Source organism: Halyomorpha halys, unplaced genomic scaffold, assembly GCF_000696795.3.
Source record: "Halyomorpha halys isolate HHAL.00 unplaced genomic scaffold, Hhal_1.1 Scaffold940.1, whole genome shotgun sequence".
NCBI classification, from domain to species: domain Eukaryota; kingdom Metazoa; phylum Arthropoda; class Insecta; order Hemiptera; family Pentatomidae; genus Halyomorpha; species Halyomorpha halys.
In genome coordinates, this window is record NW_027114279.1 from 222,805 (window position 1) to 245,379 (window position 22,575).

At 30.7% G+C, this 22,575-nt stretch overlaps 2 protein-coding genes across 2 annotated transcripts in view; one reads left to right on the top strand and one right to left on the bottom strand.

Moving 5' to 3' along the window:
* Nucleotides 1–22,575, top strand: part of LOC112210019 (glycosyltransferase 25 family member) — a 389,701-nt gene that overhangs the window by 26,265 nt on the left and 340,861 nt on the right. The gene's annotated exons all lie outside the window — the stretch shown is intronic.
* The window catches only part of LOC136796782 (melanocortin receptor 4-like), a 38,003-nt gene that overhangs the window by 11,630 nt on the left and 3,798 nt on the right, over nt 1–22,575 (bottom strand). The window contains exons 2-4 of the mRNA XM_067051488.1: nt 9,532–10,115; nt 6,564–6,729; nt 2,399–2,644 (exon numbers count right to left, since the gene is read on the bottom strand). Coding sequence (XP_066907589.1) covers nt 2,399–2,644; nt 6,564–6,729; nt 9,532–10,097 — 978 coding nt within the window. The 5' untranslated portion in view covers nt 10,098–10,115. The remainder of the gene's footprint in view (nt 1–2,398; nt 2,645–6,563; nt 6,730–9,531; nt 10,116–22,575) is intronic.

Genomic DNA, 22,575 nt, shown 5'->3' on the forward strand with positions numbered 1-22,575 from the left:
TGGAGAATCTACCCATTGATAGAACTCCAAAAACATTTCTAAAGGAGAAGATCTCGAGTGAATCTTCTTTTCAGATGCCTAGGAGGATTGTTAGGTAGTGAAGGAGAAGCCAGGTAAGAAACGAGTTGGTTTGGGTGGTTGGGAAGTTTATCATGGAAGGATTGTTATTTGGTTCTGGCCAAATCGGCAACATATGGGTCATTGAGGTTCTGATGGATGAATTGATTTGTGACAAAGTACGGAGCATTAAGAATTTTACGACGGATTTTGGACTGTAAGGATTGGATTCGATAGGAATTTGATGGTTTAGTGGAGCCCCATAGCTCAACTCCGTATGTCCAGATAGGCCTTATAACAGTCATGCAGACCAGTCTTTTGTAATGGATTGGAAGTTTGGACCGTTTGTCTAGTAAATGTTGTAATAGTCGGAATTGACGAATTCAATATTAATCTTAAAATTCAGGTAACACGCCTTGTATTTTCACGGTTCTGCAAAATTAGCACTCAGGAATCATTATAATGAAACTTATTATTTTTTAATTATTCCCTGCATTACTCAAGCTCTGTAACAGAATGGTAGTCAATACATAATGTTATGTTTCACAGTAAATCCTTATTATTTTGTTTATTATTGTATTTAAATTGGAAGAAAATATCTTGCGGTATTGAGAACCAAAAATGTGAAATAACTTCATAGTCTCGCTATACAGACAATGCAGCAGCCATAGTAAAGGGAAATACTGAAGTAGGTAATATTTCAAGTTTTAAGTTATAAATTTATGAGGACTCCTGTTTGATTTACTAGTTATTCTGCAAAATATAACAATTAGCGTCCGACCAGATAACAAAACCTATTGAAGTAGAATATGTAATAATATTATATATGTATAATAAAATAATATAATATACGAAATAATAATATAAGTAGAATACGCAATATGTTACAATAATGTTGAGATTACTATAAAATATGGAAATGAAATGAAACTAATAAAAAAATTAATAATATCTATTATTAGTTTATAAAAGATTCTTTTAATTTATTTATCATACTTTCTTCTTCGCATTATACTTAATTTTACATTTTTTAATCAGATATTTTTTTATGTATTTGTGAAAAGATACACATTTATTTTATATATTTTTTTATACATATATAAAACCATGTGTATCAATTGTAACATTTTAAATAATTTTATAATGATATTAATCAATTTTTGTTATTTAATCATAACTTACTAGTTAATCTTTTGATCAGTTCCCTGTTGTTAATTAATATTATCTATAGGTCTGATATTGATGTCTCTAACTAACGAGTAAGCTTAACTGTAAGCCCCTGTAAATGAATTTCACAAAGTAGGAGGGCTTTAAATCCTTTGCTCGCCTCGTAAATCGTAAATCAAACCAATTATAAAAGATTTTTAACGTATTCATGCTGAGTATATTTTCATTTTAGTGTAATAATAAATACATTATATACTTTGAATGCAATAATAACATTACAAAAAATTTAACTTTATGGTCAATAGACCAGTCTTAATTGATCAGTTAAATTTCACCTAGAAACGATTCCGAAATTTATGAAGTTTTTAACATGTAGTGTGCGAGTAAAATATGGTGTAGAATCCAAGTTTCCTGTATTCACTTCAAGGCAACCGGAAAACCTCGAAATGTTTGGATTTATCCCACCTTTTTGCCTGTAACTCCTGTATACTGTCTGAGATGTTAAAATTTAAGTAGAATGAGTATCACTACTTAATGACTAGCAAGATGCAAAGAATTCAAATTATTATTGCGTAGTTATTAGCAGCGTTTTAATTATGTTGAAATTGAGGATGCGATACGTTTATATGAGAGTTTACTCTGCCCAACTCGTTATAACCATTTTTTTATAACCTATGTGCAAACCAATCACTTCAGTGTGAAAACTTCATTACTCTTTATTATTGCATGCATAACAAAGAGAGAAGTATGGGTTCTTTGCAATGCTTTTCGTATCTGTCGGTTCTTTATTTGGAAAACTTGATTAAAAAAAAATTTATATAGAAAATTTCTCAGACCCATGCCCTTATGAATAGAAACGTTTTCCCTCAATATAATAGTAGTCCCTTTGCAGTTGGTACTAGTGGTCCTTTATGCCAACTCCTGAGGGCTACCTCGAGGTTATGGTGTACAGATCTTTGTTCCAAGATTTATGTCGCGAGACCGCCCAGATATTGACTGCCCAAGTGGTTATCGGAACCATACCATACCTAACTAGAGACACTCTGGGATCTATGTCACAGTGTGCTCGGCCATCACGGTGTCTTTCCTTAATACAAGATATAGGTCAAATAAAATTTGGATTTCGAATAGAATGTATCTCTGTTTTTTAATTTTTTTTTATTTGTATCGTTACCTTGATGTCCTGCATCCTGGCAGTGTAAATGTAGGAATTGAAGGCAGTCTTAAGTATGAGGAGAATATTGCAGACTGCTCCTACAGTTGTGGTGATATTCTTGAAAACGCAACCACACTCGCACACAAGAACGAAGGACAGAGATGCCGGCAGCCAGCCTACCACCATGGAGCCGACAATTAGGAGGGTCGTTATGATAGCTCTCCTGTTCTCCAGCTGTTGTTGCTGCTCCAGGCCCTGCAAAGACTGTATTCTTTCTTTAGTTTACTGAATTGAAGAAAGAAAAAGAAAAGAAAACTCTTTGTTACTTTTTTTTAAATTTTCTAAACCTCTTTATTTTTCATTTAAATGCAAAATATATATATACAAAATACAAATTATATCTTTGTTTGCTGTGTGGCATTATAAGAATAATTACAATGTCCGCTGAAGGCGGTAATTACACTGGTGGTATAATAACTGGGGGCTAACAGAGAATGGAGAGGGACCATTCCGGCTGGTGGTTACTTACTTTGTTACTTAGGTTTCTTATGGCATAAATTTCTTCTAAGATTATCAGGTTATCAATAAAATGGAACATATGTACTGTAATAGAAATGTTTATTTTAATGAAATATATCCATCCAACTTTCTATTGTTACTGAGGGATAAAATTTATCGTCTATTTCGTGATGTGTCAATTTTGTTTTGTGCCTAGGATATTCAAAATTATCGGTAGACAAATATCACTTAATATTTATTTTTTATAATTATTAACATTGGATATATCTCACTGCATATAAAAATACAAATTCATTCAAATAATTTTTTTTTAATTTGTAAATTTCATGGGTGTGTAGGGTTTGATATCAGGGGGAAAAAGAGAGTTGGTATTGAAAGAAAAAGAACCAACGTGAACTATTATAATTAACTATGCTTATTTGATACTCAAAAAAAAAAATAAAAAATTGCAGAGTACTCAAACGATTAAGTTTTCCAACCAGCCAAACTTATACTAACTATTGTGAATATAAATGTATATTACTACTAAAATAAAGTAACCAAGATTAATGATTTATTATATTGATTGTTTGATAGTGGTTTATTTTAATATTAACACAAACATACTTGATCAAATTTTACTCTCTACATTTAATTCCAAAAACTCTCCCACGTTTCGGCCTTCAGGCCATTTTCAAGGAGACAACCTGATTGATTGAACCAAATATTGATTTCATGTATTCTTTAAAATGTTTCTTGATGGCTAATTGCCCGTGTAATATAAAACATTTTTAATTTAAACTTAATACTTTTTCACATAAATATTGTCTCTATTTAATCTAGAGATAATTAATTAATTGAGATTAAATATGTAAAATCTTAATTTTAAAAATTATATGACTTCAATATTTAAGGTTATCTTTTTGAAAATGGCCTGAGGGCCGAAACGTTGGGGAGTTTTTGGAATTAAATGTTGAGAGTAATCGAATATTTTTGTGTTAATAATAAAGTAGCCAAGTTTTAGGGATGTTTTAGTGCTATCTTGGATTAATATTGATAATTTTTTCAAATCACAACGATTAACAATTATGTCGTCAACAAGCCAACATTTTGTTAATGTAATCAAAATACCATTTTTTAACAATTATAATGTATTTGTTATTTTATAAGTTACTTCTGATTAATTATAGATGAGCCGTGAAATTATGAAATTTAATTTTTTTTGTTAACTATTATTGGTAGTAACATTTTAATTATCTTCGGATCATTTATTTACTTATTCGAATTATTACCTTTTCCAATTTCTAATATAAACCAAATAAAATATAATCAAATCAGTAATATTAGTGACTCATATATTGACGTGTTGCCAGAAAGCAGAAATGTTCATCTATATTAAAAAATAATGATAAACCTTTGAAATCAAAAGTCATACATTAGAGATTTGATTTAGTAAGCCAGCTTAATAGTTAATGGTATGTTTGTAAAAGCATTATCTACGACGTCCTCAGCGATATAAAGAAAAGGCAATTAATTTAGATTCCCATTTACTGAAATAGGGAAACTTTTAGGAAGGATTAAACGATTGGAAGCTATCTGGAAATAGTAAGAGTGCCGATGTAACGATATCTTACTCAAGAGATGCATGAGGGTTATCATGGGTGTTTCGACGGTGAACGAAACAATTGCTCTAGTAATAAGCGGGTCCTTAATTCTTTTAGCGTGACCAATGTTAAGATGAGCTGGCTCCATTGTCACTTTCCGTCCATTACCAAAGTATGGTGACAATTTGAGTTTTCTCCCAGTTACCAGAACCATTCATCTACCAAGTTGGGATATCATACACCTTATCTCTTAAAGCCGGCTCTGCTGTTGGAAGCCAACATTGATGTACGTTACTCTTCCACCAGCACTCCCGTTAGCTCGTTGAAGAACATGCTTGGTCGTGCCTTGTGAATATTTCCTCTCCTCTCTTTCATCAAATTCTCAAAAGATATCTCGTACCTCACTATTCCATCGAGTTAGTAGATCTTTATGACGAATTAAACGTTTCTGTGACCTTTTAGTTCTGGTATTACTGCAGTAAAATCTACCACCACGTACTATCAAAAGTAGGGAATAGATGGAAAATAAATTTACTTCTCAACCCACTACTGAACGTCAATACTAACTTTCAGTAAAGATTTAAATTAATATGATTTCATACGACTTGGAAGATCTTTCCAATTCTCACAATTCTACATCGCAAAAGTTGATTTCTCTTTCTTAATCATCGGCACCGTGTACTATAATTGTTATATTAAATCTTGCCTGATTGATATTTTTGTGACTTATCCATGAAGGCTGAGCTAACCGAACAAATATGTAAACGTTTAGATATATTGATATATTGATAGATCATAACTAGTTTCAATTTTAAAAATATCATCACAGAAGACTTTTTTATAGTTTTCAGGATTTATCTATATCCAACTGTTTGTCTAAAAAGGTAAGGTATCTATCTAAAGGTAAAAGGTAAATTATCTAAAATATGATTAATCCTATAATAATTTTTTTCAACCTAGGGTGGGATAATATTGATAAGTTAGAATTATTAGCTTCCATGATAATCATAATTATAATTATTAATTATTAAATCATAATCATGATTTTTTCCATATTGAAAAATATCACATGAATGATGAAATTTTGGATTTTGGGATTTAGCTCTAGTCAGCGGTTTATTCCACATCCATCCTATTATTATGTTTTTCATGTCAGAGTTACAGTTTTTTCCCTCGTATTTTCACTGCCACCTCAAATAGGAATCTAGCCGATAGTCTGTTTCACTGGAACGGAACGTGGGGCCACTCAGAACTCAGCAGCCACGCGTCCTCTCCATTGTATCTTGAACGCACGAATTATGGTACCTTCCTGTTAGTCTTTATTGATTTCTGTATGCTTGCCTTTGACCGACTAACAATTGATTTATTATTTATCATTTACTCTTTAAAGATCCTAATATTTTTTATTATATGTTCTCGTTGTTTCAGTATGTTATAAATATTTCATTGGAAAAAGGTGTCATACTGATATATCTTACAATGAATCTGGTCTGTTCTAACGTTTGATTAATTTTTTTTTTATTTATTTAATGTAATTTAAAACTGTATAAAATAATACAATAAGTAAATATGTTGTATGTTTCATATACACTTGAAAATCTTGGGAAGAAACCACCCATCGGTGGTACTTCAAATAATTTTAAATTAGAAAGTCCCGTGACCATCTTCTTTTCAGACGCCTCGGAGGATTATCAGGGATTGTTAAGGATGAAAGATTAAGAATTAATGGGTTATGATGGTTAAGGAGTTTGGAATGAAAAGACGCATATCTGTTTTGGGCCAATTCTGCAAAGAATGGGATGTTAAGGTCTTTGTGAATGAGTTTATTTTTAACGTAGTAAGGAGCATCAAGGATTTTACGTAGGATTTTAGATCGTAAGGATTCGATGCGGGAGAAATTTGATGGTTTGGTGGAGCCCCAGAGCTCAATTCTGATTAAAATTAATCTTTGATTTAAGGCTGAGTATGTAGACTGTTAAGAAGAAAGATCTTTGATAGAAAATGTAAAATAAGATGTTTGAGAAGAAATTTTGTCAAAAATATTAATTTTTATAACACTATTAAATAATAAATTTTCTCACCTGTTGATTCCTGGTGTAAAGTGATCCCACTCTTCGAAATTTGTCTCTGTTTGCTTGGTGCCGTCTGACAATTCTGAATATGTGGTAATATATAATTGCCATTATAATAATTGAGCTGAAGAATATCAATGAGTACCCTATCCTGAAGCCTGATCTTAATAAAAACCTAGAATCATAAAGAAAATACGTAGGTTTGAAAAAAATAAAATGAAATAATCTGAAATTTCTTGATTATTACTAAATTTAGAATAACTAGAGGGTACCGCCAATTGTGGACCAACACTCATTTTACAAGTTATACTATTCCATATTGTAAAATATAATATTCATAAATATGTTTTTTATTTAAACTGTTCATTTAATTGTGCCATTCGTTTCTCAAATTGTATTACTGTTATTTACATGTTTTCTGTAAATCAGATTATATATTTTTTTTCAATATTGTACATGTGAGAAAAAAAAATTCAAGTCTTTATTCTAGCATTTTAATTTGTATTCTACCTTATATGTAAAATAATAGATTGCAACCTGATTAAAAAAACTTGGTAAATTATAGACAGAAGTATTTACAATAACTACTATTATTTAACGGGATTATAAAAACTATAAGTGATTTATATCAATCATTAAGTCAGTTCAATTCATTTTGTGCTTAGGAGTTAGATTCATTTTTTTTTTTTTTTCATACCCTCCTGTAAACATTTTAGTGGTTATTTGGTACGTACATATAGGAGGTATGCTATATGTATAGCTGGGTGTGAAGGATACCTTGGAAGTTATTATTGATTATATCAGACTAGGTTATTTAAAAAAACGAGTAAGAATAGGTTTAATTTTTCAATTTGTTGGTTGAATTTCGTGGGAGATTATAAAAATTATATATTTACTAATATTTGTAATATTTATAAATTTTGTTTGTTTGTTGGGTCTTGTTTAAAGGTGTGAAACCTTTTGTTCGTACATTATAAATTATAAAGGTACACTCACGTACACATTTATTACATGATTCCAACTAAAAAAAAAAATTAAATCAAAGAAGACCTAATTTAGAAAGAAGACGATGCGCTTTTAAGAAATTAACTTTAGATTCCTCATCTGTGAGAGCTTCAGACAAATTTGGCTTCAATCCTATTCTGTTAATTGTTGGTAAATAGCGAGGAAATTCATTGTTTAAGCGTGAGAATAGGCTGGGAGTATTGGCACATTGGCACGTGACCAGGTGAGAGAGCATGAAGACAGTATAGTCTATTATCAAGCAGGTTAGAGCTTTCTCTCTGCGGCCGCTGCACTCAGATGTTGACCATGGTTTTACTACTTTTTTTATTTCTTTTAATTTACTTGAAGAGCTTTCTTACCCCTTGGCTTACCATCTTTCTAATATTTTTATTTTAAATATCTTATATAAGGAATCGGTAAATTTTCCAGGTGTATTTCGGGAGAGAAAGGTGTATTCCCCCCTTCAACTAGAATACATACATTCTTTTCATAGTTTTCTCTCTGGAAATTTGTGATCCTATTGATGTGATTCAATGAATTATTCTGTCAATGGTTTTTGTAACATATTTTTAATGATATTGAAGTTCAAATAATTTCTAAGTCATATACAATCAGTAAAGCTTTGATGCCTCTTGGTAAGTTGAGCCTAGATTGTTTACCGCAAGTGAGAATAAAAAGGGGCTAAGGAAGCAACCTTGAGCTGCCTATGATTAGCGTCCAACTCAAACCCTAAAATTTTGTTAGTGAGAAATTGTTTTGTGAAGCGATACATTTGTCCGCTGTTCCCACCAATGTTAATTTGTGAAAGATGGCTTATACTATTGAATGCCTTCATCAAGTCAAGGAATATTGTAGTCGCTTGTTGACCGTTGATTTATACTGGACTTCGAATGTGACTAAATTATTTATTAGACTATGATTTTCTATTACCCACTTTAATCCCTTATTACCATTCGTTCTATGATTTTACTTAGACAACTAATTGGGCTTAACTGTTAGGTAATCATTTATCTTTTCCATTTTTCAAAATTGGGATTACTACCAAATTTTTCCAGGTGATTGAGAGTTCCCAAACGGACGATATGCAGTTATAGAAATCGAGGTGCCAATTTAGATTGTTACGTCGAAGATTTTCTATCATGTCGTAGTAAATCCGGCCCCGGTGAAGATTCCTTGACAGCATTAAAAACATTTCCGTGTTCCCACTTCGTAAATGGAAGAATATTGTAAACTGGTATGTTTACTGCTTTTTTGAAATTTTATTTCTTCCGATTTAGCATTGGTACCATGATTTACAGGATTATAAATTTTGGACAAAAAATTTTCAAATTCATTTGAATCGGATTCCGAATCATTCAATAAATGTCCATTAACTACTCGTATTATGGTGCAACGGGGCTGAGGCGGATTTTTTTTATGATTTTACGAACTTTAATATTCATGAATATTATTACAGTAATATCATCATTGAATAAATAACTTACTTAAAAATGTGTTCTACTAGTTCAGTCAGATCATTTTATTATTTTAATATGTATTCTTTTTAACCTTATTTCGAAAGTTTTGAAACTTTACAATATTACCCGTAACGTTTTGACTAATAAACATGTCCATAGTGTTCTAAAAGGTTGGGAGGAATCAGTAAAAGGATTTTTTTTAACGTTAATTTCGCATTATATATACTTTTTTTTTACCTTCCCGTTCTTGCCAAGACCCTATCAGGACTTTTGTTATAATCATTAGTAGATTATCTCGAAACATATTCCATATTTTATGTAAATTATTTTTATTGCATATCAAAACATTCTGAATTATATCCCAAAACCTGTCGTGGTGCTGGTAAGTTATAAAAATGGCACTAGTAAGTTGCTTTTTATAATTGGCCTCAGAATAGTTTGTGTTGTTCCTACCGACACAGAAAGAAACTATTATGTTAATGTCATTTATATAACAAATAAAAATTATATCTCACTTGTATGTACAATCTTTGTGTCGGAGGCCATCATCCGGTATCAAAGAAAAATATGCAATTATTGCTGCCGATGGGATGATCCACAGCGCTATCGAGATTATGCATATACTGTAATATTTACAACAAATAGGATGGTACCTCTGATGATATTGAAGCGGTTTTTTAATACCACAATAGTGGTTTAGTGCTAAAAACAGTAGGTGACCGACAGTTGTGAGCTTTCCGCCCATTCTGAGTCCCTCCAGGATGAGGAGGGAACAGTTGCTGAGGTACTGTTTCTGGATCCCCAAACCGATCGGCAGGAGGCTGTTAAAGAGGAGTCCTAGGCTGTCGAGGATAAGGGTCCAGACATCTGAACCAGCCATGCTTAGCGAGATGTGGAGGGTCGCCGTTATCGGTCTCTTGATCCAATAAAGGGACATCAAAATCATTAGGTTATAGCCGACCATGACGACACAGAAGGTTATGATGGGGCTGCAGATGAAGATGTAAGTGTAATTTCGGCGAGGTACGTGATGGAAGTCGGTATCGTTGCTCATGTTTCCGAGTATGGGACAGTCTTCCATTAGACATCACAGTTAGACCTGAAACAATTTAAATAGGAACATTAATAAAGTAATCATTGAAGTCGTTTGCTAAACTTTGAAATATTTGTTTACTTACAAAAACTATTTGGTAAATAAAAATTATTGTTTAGAAATAATAATTTATTAAAAATCGCCCTAGTACTATATAATACCTCTATTGAACTATTGCAATTAAATAAAATACAAATTAAACAATATTTCTCATACTTTTATTTATTGTATCATAATTTTGAGTTTTAATTTATCAATATAAAATTATTATGTTATGTATCTTCCTTTCGATCACATTTCATGTAAAAACAGTTTAAAGAAGTTTTGTGCTTTTATCAGCTCGAAACCTAACCTAACCTATCTTCCCTAGACAATTCAAAAGTAGTAAGATCTAAAATAAGATACGAGTTCTCTCTTCTAACATTTAGTTTCCATTTTATGTAGTGGGCGCTTTGGTGAGAAATGGATTATCATTCCAAAGAGTTCTTCTTTGTATAAATCCTTTTCCTCCTATGAATAAAATATAAATTATAATCTAGTTCCCTTTTGCTACTCTGGAATTAGGTTAGTAATTAGGTAATAGTTGTAAATTTTTTTTTCTGTTCTTAGTGAATGGTTTATGCCTTTTTATTTTTACCGGTAAACATAGATGTGTACACTTTTCACTTTTTTAAATTATGCGGTTAATCCCTGGTGGAAATTTCATCATAATTGGGTCTATGATTCGATCTATTATACTCGAACACAATTTTGAAAACGGAACGACTGAGAGACAGATATTCAAGGAATGTCAACTAATTTGTTTGTTGATGCCTAAAATGTAAAATGTGAGTAAAAATTTTCTATTTTTTTTTATTTCGTCCATGAATACAAAAATTCGCTTCTTCTAAAAAGCAAAGTCTTGAAACAGGCCTAAAACAAAAATTCTAATTTATTGAATTGTACTATTCTCACTCCCCTGTTTTTCCTAACCTTTAGCACTATGTTTCTTCATGATCCACTACAATATATGTCACACATAAAAAAAATTAAAAAAACACGCGTGCAAGTACATAATTAAGTGTAACTTTCTCCATTATTTCTATCTATAGTTTTCATTTCTTTTTTTATCTCCTCAGTTTTATTTCTGAAAATCGCTTTAACTGTGAATCATCTTTTTTCTGTATATTTCTACCTGGTATGGTATGATCTATATTTCAAGGTTAATGATTGAGAAAATAAAATCTATGGGACGTATCATTGTTAAAAAACGACTTTTCATAGCGAATTAGTGTCTCACTTAATGAAGTAATGGAAGGATATAGCTTTAAGGTGGTAAAGCAAATAAATAAGTAAAACAAAATAAGTTTATACACTATAACAATTGTAGCACATTTGTGTCTCGACTATCATCTGATAGCTTCCCCTCCCAATTCAGTAATAAAAATGCGCTGATGTAGAAAAAGTCGTTTTAGGTGTCACTTAAAAAATAAAAGTGCGATAAGTGCAATGAAAAGAAGTCATTAGGTTGAATAGATACGGCTCAATAAAAACTATAACTTGGGAATAGAGCTTATTGGGCTAGTTATACCGAGATTGAGTCATTAAAGCTATCATTCATCGGAAAAATATGTATAATATAAAGCTTCCTTTAATTATTTTTTTTTAAATAACGATAAATCATAAAAAAAAAAAATCGACAAATAATCTCTCACTTTTTCTTTCTTTTTTTTCTTTGCTTATTTTATCTTCTGAAAATGGCTTTAAATGGAAATTATACTTTTTAGATTTTGTTTTCTATTTGGTTCGCAAATCTTCTATTTCGAAGTTAATAATGCATCGTTTCATAATAAAATATTCATGATGAATTATTGATATACTAGTGTATCCAAAAATGAGTTTTTTACCTTCTTAGTACTTATATCAGATTTACTAAATGTATTATAATGTACAGTTGTAAATAGCAATAAATAAATATTAAAAAAAAATACCTTCTTAGTTAACGGAATCTCACTATACTGTGCAATTTAATAAAAGGATAGTACTTGATTTTTTTTTATTTATATTTTTCTTTCTTTGTTTATCAACATTTTAATTATGTTTCCTTAGAAGAAACATTTATATTAATTTAAGAGTTGAGAGAAAAAAGAAATGTTGTGTAAAATACAAAGTGTTAGTAGTGAGGCATTTTATTGGAATGGCTTTACGACGTATACAGAAGGTATTTCTGTTAAATTAAATTTAGTTAAAAGGTTCTATCTGGTTATCGTACTACGTTTCACTATTCAGTTGTGTTAAACCATCTTTAAATGAAACTTCTAGTTAGAAAATTTAAATGAATGAGAAAAACTTTGGTAAAACAAAACAAAAACAAATAATAATAATAAAAATTATCTAGTGGCTATTATTAAAAACTGAAAGATCGTATTACTCTTTACCAAATCATAAATATATGATTTGGTAAAGAGTAATACGATCTTTTTCTTAAAAAAACAAATTTTTATTTAAAATTAATAGTAACAAAAAAAAAAGATTAATATTAATAAATTATTAATCTTTTTTTTTTTGTCATACCCTACGGATCACCGAGCTTTCCTGGTCGGCGATATGTCGGTTCTGACTAAGACGGATAAGCGGGGTTCTATTGTATGGATTTATGTGTGTGTTTAGTTAAAAAATGAGTCAGTTTGTATGTTAATTTCAGTTTGGTTCCCGGTTGTCTATAGTTTCGGTGCAATCTCGTATTTTAATTACTGTCCACTTTTCATTCTAAGTTGTTAGAATTTGAAGTATGTTTCTTAAGTTTTTTTTTTAACGAAATAGGTTCCAATGTTTCACACATTTATGCTTGTAAGGCTGGATCGTCATCACTCTAATTTCTAATTTGGGAATGATCATTTATAATTAATGCCGGACTGAGAAGTCAGGATTTGCTAAAGAGCATTATTGTAATTGTTCGAGATATGCGAAAAATACCATAAATTTGTGTGTACAAGCTTGATTAGATTTGTCTCTTTAGAGTTAATGGACCAACCAAATGTTTCTTTTTAAAGTTTAATTTTCCTATCGCAACTGTATGAGGTAGCAGGAGGCATGTTAATGCTTTTGTCTCTGGACTTAGTGAGCTTGTCAATAGTGCTTAAAATAGGATTTATATTTAGTGACGTCGTATTGGATTGCTTGTTGACCTTCTATTGTGTGCATTATGAATGTGACAATGGTTTCGGTCTATTTATACGTACTTCGTCGTGGTCATAATAAGGATGTTTGCTTGACGCCATTCAGGATTTTTCTACTGATATCTACTTAATATGATGATATTGGAACGTATTTACTCTCTTAAGTGCCAGAAAATATTCACCCTTTCACCTATTTAGGTTTCATCAGGAAAGAAAATAATGAGATTACATTACTAGAGCACATGACTGTCAAGTCTGCAGTCCAAAAAAAAAAAAATAAAATAAAAAATAATATTACATCGTTCCAAGATAATTGAATACATATTCATCGTATATATTTCGATTTATTTATAATATTTATTGTATCAAGATCATCAAGGGGTCATATGAGTTAGGCACTCGTTTCAATAAATTCGAATGGAGTTTACTGTCTGACAGACAGGCAAAAAAAAAAATTGTTCCTTGATTTCTAATACATAAACAGTGAAAATTTTTCGATTCTGATAACGTAAATATATTTTATTATGTGTATGACTCAAAAGCTTGCCTTATAATTGGCATTTAGGATGCAAAACAACTATATATTTTTAAAATAAACAATTGAAATTATTGTTAATAAAACGAATTTAATAATAAATAAATATTGAATAGAACAATATTTTACTATAATATGTTATAATAAATAAACGTATAACACTTCCACCCGAACAAAGGGTCTTTGATTTTATAATTGGTTCTCATAATTTTGTTTCCATCCCACCTCTAGTCTTTCTCCTGTACAAGATTTTGGTTGTAAGAGGATTTCACGTTTCGAAAATACTCTTGGATACCTCACCAAAAATAAAATTTTAATGTTCTATTCTAGGGACTTCAAGATGACCATAGAATGTAGCATTAATTCTTGAAATCAGAAAAGTGATAGGTGTCTTACAGATACCTATTTATGTGTTTACATTTTAAAGTATTAAAATCATAACTAAATGATTTTTTTGTGTTACGAGGTATCACAGATTTAGCAACGATTTGCTACTGCTCCGGATTAATTTTTTTTCATTTAAAATTTCCTTAATGTTCATCGTTTTGGTACCTTCATTGTTTACACCTTGTGGACTCTTGTTGACTTATACTATTACTATTAAATTAATTAATTAAAATTCTAGTACCGTAGCGATACTAAACTATCCAATTACATAGTATTACATTGTGTTAATTTACTGAATTGACAGATGTTAGATGTTTTTAAAATAATTTTCTGGGCTTGAAGGCGTATCTCACAGCTTATAAAGTATTAAAAGATCGTGTTGTAATTTTATTGCTGCACTTACGACTTTCTCAGAAGAACCACTTTGGTTATTGCTGAGAGCTTAGCTCCTCCACGAGCTCATTTCCTCCCTTATATCCTTCAATTTTCTTCCATTGTTGCTTGCAGACCCGCTTTTTTTGCCTCTCTTGTAAATCTCATAGTATACGCGCAGCCCTGGGGCTGTTTTTAATGTTTAAAAATGTTTTTACGCTTGGTAGGACAATAGATTTTTTAATAGCATCATCAGTCATTTTATTGCTTATAATGCATAAGCAACCTGGTGATTTACAGATGTTCCATCTCCACATGTTCTATGTAAATACTATTTATTCGTCGCTGTTACAGCGCTCTGCTCGTCTAATTGCATTATTATATTTCCTAATCATAAAAAAGTAGCACAAGTTGAAACTCTTGGTCTACTGCAAAATTGAAACAAAAGATAGATAGTGTTTTGACGTTCATTTTAGTTAGTCATATCCTAACCAAGTGGTTAGGATGAATTAATTTTTTTTATAATTTAGAAGAAAAAAAATTATATGGTTCTGTTTCTGGGTGACCTTGCGGTGCTCATCCCTTTATCATGAGACTGTGCCGCGTGCTCATGAATACATAATGTATTCAGGGCTTCTATATTCAGTCTTGTTTATTTCCTATTTATGCAAATACTTGTAGCATTGTATATGCTAGTTTCGAAATGGTTGGAGGCTAAGAAAATGTGATTATAATGATTATGTCCACTTAAGAATTTATCTATTATTAATTTTTACGAACTACTTACCTGAATTTATTGAAGATGTTTCTCTTAATTTATATATACTGAGGGTTGGTGGATTCTACTTTACTTATTTTTTGTAATTTTATTTTTTATAATTGATTCGAAGTGATCCCTAACCAAAAATAAATTTTTGAGGACACAATTTGTTGCATAAAATAAGATTATTTTTAGGTCTTTAGTCTTACTTGAAGTCTAATGATTTTTATAATTTGTCTATCCGTATCTTTTTATTAGATATCAATGTATTTGTCACTTTATATGTTTTTAACCTTAATTTGCATCTGACGTAAGGCTAATAATTATCAACAAAGATGCCGAGACGGGCATGTTGAGATGGGGAGAGAAACTAGCAAAACCGCCTCCTATACTTCGATTCGAGTCACGTAATCTACGGCCTCACGTAATAAGACCTCTCATCCTGCACCTTTTTAGTTGCCTACTCATATTTAAGAGCATCTTAGCTACAGCATGTTATATTGGACTGTTGGTAAATGCGCGTCGTTTATTATGGATGCTGTGGTAATGTATCCTTATATATAATGGTCGATTGATGGCTGGAAAAGTCAGTATGAAGAGTTTTGTTATTGACATTCCACATAGCTTCTGTTATTTGTCTACTTATCTTTTATTGAAAGCGTTCTAGATTTGTTGAGTCTTTTTCGCTGAAGATACATAATATCCTGATTCTTATATTTTGTTTTATGTAGGAATTCGTATATATTAAGAGTTTAACAGTCAATGATTTACAAAAAATAATGACTAACGTAGTTTCAGTCATTTCAAAAGAAAAAGAATGACTTGGTTTTGTGAATACTTAACTGACTCAGTCAATTCATCAATACATTTTTTTTTTTTAATAATTTATGTATTGTTATTTACAACTGTATACATATATACACATCAAGTAAATTTGCTGAAAGTTAAATAATGACATGATACAAACATGTTGAGAATCTACCCATTGATAGAACTCCAAAAACATTTCTAAAGGAGAAGATCTCGAGGCCATCTTCTTTTCAGACGCCTAGGAGGATTATTAGGTAGAGAAGGAGAAGCCAGGTTAGAAAAGAGTTGGTTTGGGGTGTTGGGAAGTTTATTATGGAAAGATTGGTAACTGGTTCTGGCCAAATCGGCAACATTGGGGACATTCAGGCCCTAATGGATGATTTGGTTTGTGAAAAATTTAGGAGCATTGAGGATTTTACGAAGGATTTTAGACTGTAAGGATTGGATTCGAGAGGAATTAGATGGTTTAGTGGAGCCCCATTGCTCAATTCCGTATGTCCAGATAGGCCTTATAATAGTCATGTAGATCAGTGTTTTGTAATGGATTGGAAATTTGGACTGTTTGTCTAGTAAATGTTGTAGTCGGAATCGACGAGCAGTTTCCTCTCTTTTCAGTCTTGTACGAGAATTCCATGTCAGTCGTTTGGCCAGATTTAGTCCTAAGTAACGGATCTGTTCAACAGGAATAAGTGGGGTATTATTAAAAGATACTGTGGGACAAGTCGAAGGTTTACGACGAAGGGTAAATGTGATTTGTTGGGATTTATTGGAATTTATTTTAATCCTCCAGCTTTGGCACCATTCTTCAAGGGTGGTGATGTGAGATTGGAGGGTTTGGGATACAATGGAAGGATCATTATCTCATCAATACTAAATTTATTTTTACTAATAAAGAATAATGCAATAATTTATTGAATTTAATTACTTGTTTAAATACTAAACCATAGTTACAAGGCTTTGAAAGAAATAACAGTAATAATAATGAAAAGTATACAGTGGAAAAATGTTTTCCGAGTATAATTGTACCCCTTAGTTGTACGACCGACTACCAGGGTAGAACGGACTTCAATGTGTATACTTTGAATATCCTGTCAAGAAATGTTGTTGGAGGAAGTTCAGTAACAATACTCCGTCATTCTAAATCAAATAGTTTAAGATTGAGTCCACTTTTAATCTTGAATAAAGATAAGTTAAAAAAATGGATTCTTGGCACTCTTTATAAAGGGCCTGTCAGCGACAGTCGGATTTCACTAACGAGCCACATCAACGGGATCAGGCTTTTAGATCTCTTTAATTCCATCTTTGTTAGTTAATCCGATCTTTTTGAGTTTTTATCTTTATTATTGTTTTATGTTTGTTACGGATAACGAAATTAATTTTGAATTAAAAAAGAATTATGTTGAAATATTTCTAATTCCTTTCGTATTTGGTATCTATCGAGAACTTTTCTTTAACTATTAGATCAGTTCCTAGAAGGACCCTCTGAACTTTGGAATCGTAATTTTTTTTCATTAATTGTTACTGATACTTGAATGAACATGGACATAAGGCGTTGCATTCCAAAATCAACCAAGTACATATTATATATATTTTTTATTAATTAACAGTTTTAGTGCAAGATCATCAAGAATTCCTTTCTAAAATAGTTGAAGGATGTATTATTTAAATTATTTTGGAGAAAAATCCTTTTACCTCGTTATAATCTAGTACCAAAAGTGTTAATTAAATAAATTGAAAATTTGCCTCATGGGCAGGGTATCTAAACATTTTTTGGATCTATGAATTGAACATTATTTCAAGGATCAAACAATTTGTGAATCCGCATTCTCCCTACCCGACAGGTTCTCAGAAGCTTTTGTTTCAATCCATGCCATCAAGCGACTCCCCTTTTTATAAAATGGTTCAACTCGCCTATCTCAACCGTGCACCTTTCTAATTCTGAATCGATCCTGAGCAGATACCGTTCTTATTTTCATCAATGCTGGCGTATTGGCATGAACTTGCACCTATATAGTATCTTGTAACGCTGGGAATTCTTCTTGGCTTACAGGCCCCATTGGAGCAGGATTATTTAGTAGGAAGTTCAGATGCCAACATCCATATTCCATTTCCGATTATCTTTGCAGTGTATCTATAACGAATAGATAAAAACAAAGAAAAAAGTAAGTATTGACGTCCTGGGTTTCGGCACCACTTAATTCTGTTCCAGATAAAAAAGAAAGTGATTACTTATTCACGACACTTGATGCCGACTTCAGTACTAAAAGTTTTTGTCGGATCACCCTTCTTATGTGATCCGTTTTCTAACAGGAGTAAAAAGTTCCGACCATGCAACTCAATCAGCTGATATCGGACCCTACCTGACCGTAACTTTATGTAATTTTATATTTATTGTTTATACACAAAATAAAAAAATATAGACCTCACAAAACTTATGTTTACATGTAAATTTGGTTAATCCAACACTACTACATTATGTCCCACGAAACTGTCATAACCTATTTAACATTTAATTTAATCCTCATACAAAACTGAAAAGACAGAAAACTGCTCGTCGATTCCGACTATTATAACATTTACTAGACAAACGGTCCAAACTTCCAATCCATTACAAAAGACTGATGACTACATGATTATTATAAGGCCTATCTAGACATACGGAGTTGGCCTATGGGGCTTTACTAAACCATCGAATTCCTCACGAATCCAATCCTTACAGTCCAAAATCCTTAATGCTCCTTACTTTGTCACAAATCAAATAATCCATCAGGACCTCAATGTCCCCTATGTTGCCGATTTGGCCAGAACCAGATACCAATCCTTCCATAATAAAATTCCCAACCACCCAAACCAACTCGTTTATAACCTGGCTTCTCTTTCATTACCTAATAATCCTTCTAGGCGTCTGAAAAGAAGATGGTCTCGAGATGTTGGAGCTCTACGAATGGGTAGATTCTCCACATGTTTGTATCATGTCATTATTTAACTTTCAGCAAATTTACTTGATGTATATATATGTATACAGTTATTAATAACAATAAATAAATTATTATAAAAATAATAAAAAAAACATTTAATTTTTTTTTTAATTTACTCAAATCAGTAATATTTGTTCTTACTATGTACAAAAACTAATCAATTTATTTATAATAACCTTCAAATGCACACACAACAATGCCAGATAACAATAACATACGAAAATGCTAAAATAATATAAAACATTTTATTCGTTTTTTCATCGCTCATTGAGCCGTGATGTTTTAAAATTTCGTTTATTAAAAGTAATCCCTGCAGATTAAAACAATATAATATTTTTTCAATTAATTATTTAGAATTAAAATATATCATTAAATAACTAAAATTTAAAATGTGGGATATTTGTCAGTTTCCGTCCAGTTTGGTGGAAGTACAATATAAAAAATAATTGGTTAATCCGTTAAGAACTTTTAGAGATCGTAGATAAGTATCAAACCAACATCACAATTATATTATATATATTTCGATGCCCTTAATTAATCGAATTAGTTATAAATATTAAGTGGTAATAATCTCCCAACAAAAATAAAAAATACAATGGTTGCATTTTGCCAATTCCCTAATAAATGCGATTGTTCTCAGCTCAGTGAAGAACCTACATCCATAAATTCCAGCGGACCAGCTATAAAAAGCTATTTTAGGTTTACTTAAGGAAATGAGAATTCGAAACAAAGGGAATTGCTCAGTAAGAATATTACTTGGAAAAAAAAAATCCTTTTCGATCCCTCTTGGAATCTTTCATTTTATTCACCTGGAACTTCAAAGCTATGGTAATTGGTATGGGAACGTAAATGGGTAATGGAAATAATACTTAATGAGAACTGGAAAAATATTTATTAAAACAGCAATTTATTCCGTTATATATTATTTAAGAAAAATTGATTTTATATCCTTACTTTTATCTTATACTCATTTTTAAATACTGTACTACTTGTTAGAGCTTCTTACACTTAGGACTATGTTAAAAAAAAGTAATAATTGTTTTTTTATTGAAAATTAATTTGTTGAAAATTAATCTAGATAAGATGTATCCAATTGGTTAAAAAAAAAAGTTACACTATTTTGTTTTTTATATTTGATTGATCGGTCGCTCTATACCAGGAGAAAAAAAAGAACATGTTACAAAACAATACAGAACTATTGTAGGAATATCAAGTGGCACGTTAGAAATTATATAAATATGAGAAGAATATTTTTTTAAAAAAGGAACAGTAATAAACAAATATCGTTTAACAGAAAAAGTAAAAAAAAAAATAATGTGCCAGGGAATATTGAAAAAGTTTAACGGAATGGGAAATGACATGACCAGGAAATCCAATGATAAAGTAAAGATGGAAAAAATAATTGAGGAAATAGGTAACTGGATGTCTCGACTACTGCATACCTATTTGGGACTGACAACTGGTAAATTAAAGGGGAAGATGTCTCTGCGTAAAGGAAGTGGCGAGTGAAAATGGTCTTTGTAAATGCTAATTTTTTTCCAGTGCTATTGAAAGAATTAGAAGACAAGGTTTATATATGTATACATACAAAAAAAGTTATATGTAAATAAATAAAACAATTACAAAAAAAGTTATATGTAAATATCATATTAAAATTATCAAAAAAAAAAATAATACTAAAAAAGTAGTAAAAATGTACATAATGTTAACAAAAAGAGCTCGAATATTATGAATGTCGCTTGTTATTTTGTATTATAAATAGGAATCTAATTAAAAATAGTTTTAACATAAAATATTCTATTTTTATTTTGACGTATAGTAGTAATTAAACTAAATTATTATGTTCGAAAGTAATGAGACAGAAAAAGAATGAAAAAGTCAACATTGGGCTGAAATAAACGTGAGTTTTTAAATAATTCTTATTGCAAATATCATCTTATTCTTTTGTAAAAAAAAATCAAAACTGCTAGTTTTTATTTTTTATGTTTTTTTTTAAAACTGATTTTTGCAGTATTTATAAATTTCTTCCTTTCGTATAGTTGAGGATAGGGAATTGGTGTCTGGCGCCCTAGTGGTGTAGGATCAGATACGGCAAGGGATGGAAGGGGTAGTGAAGAATGATCTAGCCATATCCCGTTCCCATTATACTGTCCATCCAACTATCCAGTAACTAAAACCAGTAGCGTACTTAAAGTATTTGTGGCTCCGGAAGAATTTATTTTCGATTCCGTTAAAAAGAAAAAAGTGAATAATTATTTTCTTCCAAAAATATATTAATCGGAAGAGTATATATATTTGTATTTATATCACACCCTTCAGATCAAAATTGAAGTAAAATTTTGAAATATTTATAGAAAAAAACATTAAAATAAAGGCAATATAAGCAACTTATAAGTTTCCTAATAATTATAATTATCTTTCGAAAATATATTAATTGAAATAATTTATATACTCAATTATCCAAAATGATTACTTTAAAGTCTCACTTCAATAATAATAAAAATGAAATAAAATGTAATTTATAACTTTCTATTAAAGCATTGTTAATTAACTTGAGAAGACTCCGCTTTCTCTCCTCACTCTCAATTTTATATTTATTTATAAAGCCATTAATATATTATTTATTTATGCCCAAGAATTTCTGATCTCATTGTTAAATTATTGAAGCTTTAATTATAAAGTCTCTATTAAAACATATTATAAATGGACGTGAGGTAGGAACTATGGATTACTCGCAATACTGTACACACGCATGCAGCTGGGTTTTTTTTTTAAACTCGTATGAATAGTTTTGATATAGAATCTACGTATTCGTGTATATCTACGTGAAAATTGTTTTTATTTATTTATTAAATATATTTTTTCCTAGACTATATTCAGTTTTAAATTATGGTTAGATTGATAAATGCAGGAATGGTTAGGATTCACGAACAGCATGAAACAATAATCTTGATATCATATATTTTTAATTACGTATCCCTGGTGAAAATCATAATGGCAAAACCAGATAATGCAACCAATCATATTGACAAGAATGACTCCTCTTTTGCTTGTGTTTAAGTGGTAACCGTTGACTTCGTTCTGATAAAATCAATGTTTGTCTTAGCCTGAGAGGCACATATAGGTTTTAATCGAACTACAAGTCATATCTTATAATTGATGGAAAAAATACAAGAGAATTTGTTATTTGATAGTGTTGTTTTCCGGTATCGGACATTTGATCCTTTGATCCTTCATACAGGATATTAGGACACCAAACACATACATAATATGTTTTAGCTATCTTGGATGGTTGGACTCAATCTCAAGCAACTCTTCCTGAATTATTGCTGAAGCGTTCCGAGGCATTGTGACCTCACTGAATAAAAGAAGTTCTTTGCTCGTATGTGCTTTGAAAACTAACGAAAAATGACCTTATCTCTTCAGCACAAATTTAATGCTGATTTTCTAAAAATATAATTAATTA